Source organism: Pinus tabuliformis, chromosome 8, assembly GCF_031772625.1.
Source record: "Pinus tabuliformis cultivar Carrire ecotype Pingquan chromosome 8, CPIR1, whole genome shotgun sequence".
Classification (NCBI taxonomy): Eukaryota; Viridiplantae; Streptophyta; class Pinopsida; order Pinales; family Pinaceae; genus Pinus; species Pinus tabuliformis.
This window is the reverse complement of record NC_142294.1, coordinates 1555047875-1555057464: the sequence shown is the minus strand read 5'-3', so window position 1 is coordinate 1555057464 and position 9590 is coordinate 1555047875. Positions and strand designations below refer to the sequence as shown.

Below are 9590 nucleotides of genomic sequence, written 5' to 3'. Positions count from 1 at the left end.
TCAACCAAACAGCCCTAAAACATAGTCATAGAGAGTCTGCAGTACTAAATCCAAACATTGATATTTTCAAAGCCATACAGAGGAATACCGGGTAGCTTCCACAAAAATCTTTGTAACTTTTAACTACTTCAAAATATAATAATCTTAACTTTGAAACCATTGAATTATCTCAAAATAAATAAATTTACTTATAGTGCACATAGAAATTCAAGAACCATAATAATTTTAACTTTTAAAACATTAAATTATCTCAAAATAACCATATCAAAACTGGTTTAAACAAGTCAATGGTATAATGTTTCGTTCATAGCTTGCGGTTTAAACAACTAATGCTTTGCCATTACATTCGGGCCATGAATGTCAAGCTGTGAATGTATTAGCTGCTGCTATTTTTATTTTTATTTTTAAATCTAGAAACATAAGAAAATTTGCAGCGGTTTTGTAGTAGCCATTATAACAGCTTGAAAATCCTACAAATATTTCTTGGAATTACAATTTTAAGCTATCTAGGTTAGGCAATCCGAGTAACCATGAAATTTTTAAGGATTTGAAACTATTTACACATTAAAAAATGCAATCTATTGAATTGCGTAAATCCACCTTAACGAGAGATCTATCAAGGACTGAACCTCTTAATCAACCCTCTAGGTGCATGTCTTATGGTGCAAGTCTTTCTTCAATTTTTACATCCTTGAAAAATTTGCGTCTTAATCAATCCCTCTAGGTTCTTTTGTTACTCATAGTCATGGTGTACGTTTTCTGTGGAAATGTTGGCCGCCTAATTCAATGGTACGTAGAAATGCTCTCAAAGCCCCTCAATGCTCACACATACCATTGTGGTTGAGCGACTGGGAGCAGTTCAGACGGTTGTGACAATCCACCAATGCGTTATGGCTCAACACCTCAGCCCGTTCAAGTCAGTTTGCTCCAAATGTTCCACCGAGGGCGGCTCATTACATTGCACACATCATCTTTGATCCAATCAATAATTTATCCAATGCCGGTTTCTTTTCATAGATGGCCTTATGTCCCTAATTTCCTTAGCCTTGCGGCGTGGATATGGGTCCCTCAGCGGGATGTGGACTCCATTCAATATGAGATCCTTAGGCTTCTTAGGGACGAAGATGGATTTCAAACAGAATATGTGGCCCAACCATGCGGGGTTAAAATAGATTGTTGGTGTACATGCACTTAGACTAGCTGTGTTGGTGTACATGCACTTAGATTAGCTCCAGTTAACTTATTGCTTGCATGTGGCACATGTACACATTAGCATAAGATAAATCACACTTAGCTTTAGTTAGCTTTAGTTATTGCATGTACAACTAAGCTTAACTTAGTTGCTTTTGTGTATTTATTCCAAAAACTAATATTGTAGAATCACTTTCATTCTTTTCTCAATTCTTGCTCGCTTCCTTCCTTCTCTTGCAAGCTTGTTATTGTTTTGCAGATATAGATCTATCTGTGTATCTCAAAATCTTACATGGTATTAGAGCACAGGGATTTGTAATCATTGCACAAGAAATTTTATTTGCAGGTTCAGAAGATTGAAGCAACAACAAAGAATGGAGTCTAAATTGGAGTTTCCAGAATCGGCAATTCTCACTCCATATAATTATTTCGAATGGAAGCCAAAGATTCAACTTCATCTCAGAAGTAGAGGCTTATTTCGAATAACCATGGGAACGGAAGTTGAACCAACATCGGTAGTGGAGAAAACAAGATATTCCAATTGCATGGATGAGGCCTTCGGCATCCTATGTTTATCTATTTCTCCGGAACTACTATTTCATGTTGAATCATGTTCAACTCCAAATGAAGTATGGAAAATTTTGGAAGAATTGTTTGGAAAACAGGATGAAAAGCTTAGAATGGTAGACGATTTGATCGCAATCTATAGAAATCGTCGTGAAAGCTTTAGCTTAGAACCGGAGGACCCGCATGTCGCTAGCCTGTACGCCACCAACTACGTCCAAGGTCTCCAAGAAATCGATGGTGGTTACCCTAACCAGTTGGAGGTGGCGGCCTGCTGCAAACATTACACGGCCTATGATGTGGACAACTTGCATGGGGTCAAGCGTTACACGTTCAATGCCATCGTGACGCAACAAGATCTAAAGGACACATACGACCCGCCATTTAAGAGCTGTGTGCTGGATGGCAATGTGGCCAGCGTGATGTGCTCCTACAATCAGTTCAATGGTGTCCCCACCCGCGCCGATAGAAATCTGCTCGCAGGCACTATCAGAGGCACTGTCTACGCACCTGGTTGTGCAAATGTTGCATGCATGGTTCCGGTGGAGAAATGCCTGCGGGATGCCAAGATGGACAAATGCCAAATCGGGGAAGTCATTCTGGTGGGAGGCTCGACGTTCATACCCAAAGTGCAGCAGCTGTTGAAAGACTTGTTCAATGGGAAGGAGTTGTGGAAGAGCATCAATCCCGACGAAGCAGTGGCTTACGGTGCCACTGTGCAAGCTGCTATCCTCACCGGAGAAGGCAACCAGAAGGTTCAAGACTTGCTGCTACTCGACGTCACGCCACTCAGCCTCGGCCTCGAAACTGCGGGAGGCGTAACGACGATGTTGATTCCGAGACATACCACGATCCCGACGAAGAAAGAGTAGGTATTCTCCACCTATTCGGATAACCAGCCTGGAGTGTTGATCCAAGTGTTCGAGGGGGAGCACGCACAGACAAAAGACAACAATCTGCTAGGCATGTTCGAGCTGAGCGGCATCCCTCCCGCGCCGAGGGGTGTTCCGCAGATCAACGTCTACTTCGACATCGATGCCAATGGCATCCTGAACGTGTCTGCGGAGGAAAAAACTGCAGGGGATAAGCTGAATCTTCCGGGCAAGGAGAAGATCGACAAGGCTATCAGTTGGCGGAGGTGGAGGAGCTGGAAGACAAGCTGAAGGAGCTTCAAGACACTTGCGATGCCATCATCGCCAGCGTGTACCAGGAAGGAGCAGAGTCACGTGCAGTTGTCTTTTCTTTATTTTTGCATTATCTTTTGAGGGGGGTTTTCTTCCCACTGGGTTTTCCCTCTTTCCTCCTTTTTATGCATTGTATATGGGTACCTAAAATGGCCATGTTGATGGGACTCATTCATTTTGCATCACACTCACCTAAGTTATGCTTAAGGGGGGGTGTTGGTGTACATGCACTTAGACTAGCTGTGTTGGTGTACATGCACTTAGATTAGCTCCAGTTAACTTGTTGCTTTCATGTGGCACATGTACACATTAGCATAAGATAAAGAACATTTAGCTTTAGTTAGTTTTAGTTATTGCATGTACAACTAAGCTTAACTTAGTTGCTTTTGTGTATTTATTCCAAAAACTAATATTGTAGAATCACTTTCATTCTTTTCTCAATTCTTGCTCGCTTCCTTCCTTCTCTTGCAAGCTTGTTATTGTTTTGCAGATCTATATCTATCTGTGTATCTCAAAATCTTACATAGATGACTATTACGTCGGAAATGGAGTTTCTTTTACAAAATTTGTGTATAAGTTGAATGCATCGCTATTCTATTGTCACTATGAATCTCTTTGTGCACATTTCAAACAAACAATCCTAAAACATAGTCATAGAGAGTTTGCAGTACTAAATCCAAACATTGATATTTTCACCGCCATACAGAGGAATACCGGGTAGCTTCCACAAAAATCTTCGTAACTTTTAACTACTTCAAAATATAATAATCTTAACTTTCAAACCATTAAATTATATCAAAATAAATAAATTTACTTGTAGTGCGCATAGAAATTCAAGAACCATAATAATTTTAACTATCAAACCACTAAATTATCTCAAAATAGCCATATCAAAACTGGTTCAAAACTGGTTTAAAAAGTGGTTCAAAACTGGTTCAAAACTGGTTTAAACAGCCACATCAAAACTGGTTCAAACAACCATATCAAAACTGATTTAAAGAAGTCAATGGTATAATGTTTCGTCCATAGCTTGTGGTTTAAACAACTAACGCTTTGCCATAACTTTCAGGCGATGAATGTCGAGCCGTGAATGTATTAGCTGCTGCCATTGTTAGCTGCTGAAACTCTTGCGCAAGAGGGGCACATCGCAATCCTAGCTTTTAGATCCTCCACATCTATCTACAGTTTTCTCTTGTCGTCTTCGGTTTGCTTTAGCTTCGACCTAAAAACAAATTCATAACATTTTGATTAACTTATAACAAAAAAATGTCAATAAAATAGTCTTCAGAACAGAAATCTGTCAATACAATAGGATCTCCATTAGATGAAAACTTTTTCGAATTATAATTTGCTGGAATTTTAATTTCCAAGTCACACTGCAACTTTCCAGGCCAAATTATGTACCTGTTAATTCCAAAGACAGAATTTGGGTGATTGATGTTGACATGCAAAATACAATGAATGAATAAATGACAAGGACAGGAGGTAACCTTGCTCGTCTATTCTGAAACCACACGTCAACTTGACGAGTACGGAGATTTAGCTCCTGCGTTAACTCTACCTTTTGCTCCTGTGCAACCACAAACAACGATAGAGCACCAAGAGGTCACTGCACCCGAAATCATGAAACGATAGAGCACCAAGATGTAAGTGAATACTGTGAAGAGATACTTACTAGTTCGGGTGCCCTGTTCTTTTGGAAACTTTCTTCCAGAAGAGCACACTGCTCTCTGGAGAGTCTAAGCCTTTTGTTGGAAACACCCCCTTCTTCTGCTCGGCCATTACCCAACTCCTCGACACTACGAAGAGTCAAAATGTTTGCATCTGCAACTAGATGGTTCGGAGCGTTAGGTTCTCCCGCTGATCTCTTGCTACTTCCTTCAGAAAGCCCCAGACCTAACTGAGGAGGAGGCCCATTCACATTTGAGAGCCCCAGGCTTAGAGAAAGCCCTGCGCTGCTATCCTCATCCATATCCCTTTGTTTCATTATGGTTTCAAAAGAGTGGAAGGAGATATAAAGAACCAGAGAATGTGCCCTGACTCCTCAATCTTTGTCAGTGATCATCACGATAAATTTAGACTCGTAAAATGGCAACAGGGTTGACCAAGTAAGACTGTGTTTACATTATTTCCAATGAAAACCCTATGGTTTCGGGAACCAGTTAAAAGGATTCTGTCGAAGAAGAAAGAAGGGATCCAAATAGTATTAAATTTTAATTATAAAATATAGTAATAATAATAATAATACAGTAGTGGTTTTTTTTTAAAGTAATTATAAAATTTTATTATTATGTTTTAAGTTTATTAATGATTATGAATATTTTTAATTTTAGAAAATGGGAATTAATAATTTTTTTTGAGTATTAATATAAAAGTATTTATAGGCTTGTCTTTTTTATATCAGTAATTTTCATTATTATGTTATTTGTAGGGAATTGAATTTGGTAAGCAAGTTAATATCCATCATAGCCAATCACATGACAAAACCCTAATTTTAATTTTATTTGATCATGTAGTTCTTTGCAACACCACAAATTATCTTTGAACAATATTTTCATTACTATCAATATCTTACAAAGTGGAATTTTCCTTGAATCTCCAATGATTTAATCAAGATATGGCCTCTTTATGTCAATTGGGTTTTAGCAAGAGATGGTTCTCAGTGGTGTTTAAGGAAATTTTAGAAATCCTTTTTCCTTCCATGGTTTTTATTTAGTTCTTCTACATTAGATACGTAGTCATACCTGTATCATCTTTCTATAAGAAGGATCCAATTAAGTGTATTTCCTTTAATTTTGATGTCACCTGTTAAGAAAAGCCTCAGAATTTGCTTGTTATTTTTTCTTATTTCTCTGTATCATCTTTCTATAAGAAGGATCCAATTAAGTGTATTTCCTTTAATTTTGATGTCACCTATTAAGAAAAGCCTCAAAATTTTGCTTTTTATTTTTTCTTATTTCTCTAGAGATGTCGCATCCCCAAAAATTATAGCCGTATGAAACTAATACATGTCACGACTCTTAAAGCGGAGTTTCAAAGGTGTATTTTTCTTTTAATTGTTTTCGAGGCCATAATATTACTTCCTAGTGAATTTACCCATTTCCCAATAATATGCTAGTAAATATTAGGATGTAAGTTAACTTTGAGATATTTGTGTGGTGGCAGCATTTGCTTTAAAGTTGACATATCATCTAAAAAATTAATCAGCATATGTGATCTTTCTAAATTTTTAATTTTTATCATTTAATTTTTTAATTTTATCATTTATTTTTCTACTTCTAAAACTGATACTTGTACTAATGTATGAATCCTTCCAAATTATTAATTACTTATCACGATCATGGCCTTTAATTATTATTTTTCTGCTTCTAAAAGTGATAATGTACGAATGTGTTAATATTTCCTTCTTAGTTGCTTGTTACGATCATGGCGACACCTCAACATTATAACAATATAATGAAGTAATCATGTAAATTAAATAGGTAGTAAACACTAATAAGCACATATTTATGATAAACATCAACACATTCAAAATTTAAAACAAAAAACATCTTCCTCAAAAAAAAAAAGAGAAAATATAACAAATGTATGTAATATTTTATTAATAAAATATATTATTGTCATAAAATTTTATTTATTTTATCTATAAATAAATAATCTAGTAGCCTTTAAGTGGCACTTTTTGGAAAGTTTTCACGTTTAAAGTGTTGAATCCATAAATATAATAGAAAGACCAGTTTCAAGAACACAATTCAAGATTTTACCACAATTTATATTTATCAATTTTTGACTAAAAATCCACCAAAAACTAATACTTAAAACTACTCCCATTAAAAATAATAATTATCAATATTTAATAAAATCAATTTTCACTTATTAACTTTTAAACAATATTTTTAAATTATTTAATTTATTTTAAATTCCTCCATTATAATGTAATTATTATTCACTATCATACTATCCCAGATTATTATGATTTAATTATTATTAACTATTTAATGTTAATTTATTTATTAATACCCAATCCTAAAGAAATGATGCACTGCCATCCCGATACATACCCCCAAATACCCAAATCTCGAGAAAACCCTTTGTTCAATAGTGGAAATGGTAAAATAGAAACGGAGTACGCACGAGGATATGGATGGTTGACCACGTACGCCGAGCATTACATTATTCCAAAAAAGGAACCGCATTCAATTAATTAACGGAATTTCTTTCTCGTGCAAGAAGATCCAATAAAACCGTCCAATAATTATTAAATTTAATTTTAAAACACCGAATTATTATTATTTTATTTTATATATTAATTTTTATATTTTATTAAATTTAATTATAATTTAAATCACTATTAATAACGTAGTGGTGGTTGTCCGCATGGGGTAGCTCAAGTGGCAATGGCCGTGGAAATGAAGTCTCACCGAACCGGAAATCTTGGGTTCATTAACGTAGTGGTGGTTAATTTTTAGTAACATTATTTTTTATTTATTAAATTTCAATCGGACCATTTGTTTTATTTTTATTTTTAATATTTTTTTAAAGTTGAATTAACAAGTGTAAATATTTTTAACTTTAAAATTTGGGATTGATAATTTTTTTTAGTTTTTTTAAAAATTATTTGACAAAACCCTATTTGACCACCTCTTAGTAATACTTTAATTCTATTTGATCCTCTAATTCTTTACAAGACACTAGTTGATCTTTAATTTAAATGAACAATATTTTTATTAATCTCAATATTGTACAAAGTGACTTCTTCCTTGAATCCCTAATGGTTTAGTCAAGATTTGACATCTTTATACCAATAGAGTTTCAGGAAGAGGTGGGAAGAAGTGTTTCTCAGTAGAGCTTAAGGTAATGTTGTTTTTTTTTTCTTTCATGGTTTTTATCTAGCTCTTGTACATTAGATAGTTAGTAATACTTATGTCATCAATGGAGAAAGACACATTTTCCATAGGAGTACCTAATGCAATGTATTTTCTTTAATTTTAACTTTATATGTTAAGAAAAATGTTAGAATTTGCTTAATATTTCCCCATAATTCCCCGAGCCCCATAATCATATAGTGATAAGTCTCAACAAAAAGTTACATTTTATCCCATTGTCAAAGGTCCTTTTTTTCTCTATCCTCTTCCATGCAAGGGTAATCATTCCACCCAATTTCTTGGTAATAAAGTTAAAGATAATATTATGATGTATATTATCTTTTAGATAGTTATAGGATGTCACATTCTCCATGGTTTTGTTGTCATTTAGAAAATTAATATAAATTATCATTGTCAATATTTTAATATTAACATTTATTCTTCTCATTGTATAAGTGATACTTGTACTAATGTATAAATCATGACGACACCTCAAAATGATTGAAGAATCTATAAAATAGAAAGGTTTATATAGGAGTGGAGAATGGGGGATGGATACAAAGTGCAACCTTTCTCTTCAATCTTGATCAGTCATTATGACAATCACTATTGACTCATGATTTTTGAATAGTTCACTTAGCACTCATTGCATCGGGTGATGCTCACAGGGGTGAAGAAGTGGGATTGAAACTAGTGAAATGTGGAGAACGAATCACATAGCATCAATCATCACTTCCGGGGCTTGCACCCGGTAACCAGGACTTCCCAGGAGGTCACCCATCCCAGAACTCCTCTGGCTCAAGCGCGCTTAACTGTGGAGTTTTTCCCACAATCAAGCCCACTTAGCTTGCTATCCCATTTGCAAAACCTTAGCAAGTATTGTGCCTCATGAACCATTCAAGTAGAGATCCCTTGACTCTTTTTGAATTCTTTACTAATTACAATATTAAGATTTGGTCAAAGTTTCGAACCAATAATGTGGTTGATCATTATAATAAGGTGCGAAATTAATCGATCTGTAAATAGTATGGATACATCATAAATAGTACTATTGTTTGACTTAGTCCGATTAAATGAAAAAATATATTTAGTTGAAAACTAATCGATTTAAGTATTTTATTTCATTATATTTTGATAATTATTTATTAATATTGTTATTATCAAATTTATAGGGTCATTGTTTGTTAGATGATTGCTTATTTCCCTTAATTAGAAATATAAAAATGTTAAATTGTATAGAGCTAGAATTATAGGTTAAGAATTGTTACTAGGAAAATATTAATAATCTATAAAATAAAAATAAAAGGAGGTTCCATCATGTTATATTTTTAGTTATATTAGAAAATTTAGTAATATTATAAAAAATAAATTTACAAAAAGTAACGTCAAGAGGGGAAATAAAATAAGAACTAAAACCTGGGATCTAAAAAAAAACATAATTTAAAAAAGTGGCTACTAATGATCAAAAGAATAATTTAAAGAGAGGTTGGTAAAAAATATATTTATTATGTTAAACACATGAAATTAAACAATATTAAAAAGGAAATTAGGGTATGAATGATGAAACCACAAGAAGATAAAGAAATAAGAAAAAAATATTAATACTCCAAAAATTATTAATTACTCAACACCTCAACATAATAATAATTTAATATAAATCTATTCTTTAATATTTATTTTTCTAATGGTAAAAGTGATAATTACTCATTAGAATTATGGCGACACCTCTTCATCATAATAATATAGTAGAATAGTTTTCTAAATTAAGTAGCTAATAAACACATAT

The 9590-nt window shown here is 34.1% G+C and overlaps 1 protein-coding gene and 1 pseudogene across 1 annotated transcript; one reads left to right on the top strand and one right to left on the bottom strand.

Moving 5' to 3' along the window:
* Nucleotides 1-1871: 1871 nt before the first annotated feature.
* On the top strand, nucleotides 1872-2918 carry LOC149241891 (heat shock 70 kDa protein 4-like; annotated as a pseudogene).
* Nucleotides 2919-4092: 1174 nt separating this feature from the next.
* Nucleotides 4093-4911, bottom strand: LOC149241890 (homeobox-leucine zipper protein HAT2-like). Its single transcript, XM_089370710.1, has 4 exons — nucleotides 4615-4911; nucleotides 4430-4509; nucleotides 4247-4343; nucleotides 4093-4161 (listed from the first exon to the last, which is right to left on the bottom strand). The coding sequence occupies exons 1-4, from the start codon at nucleotides 4909-4911 to the stop codon at nucleotides 4093-4095; spliced, it is 543 nt and encodes a 180-aa protein (XP_089226836.1).
* Between the last annotated feature and the right edge of the window lie 4679 nt (nucleotides 4912-9590).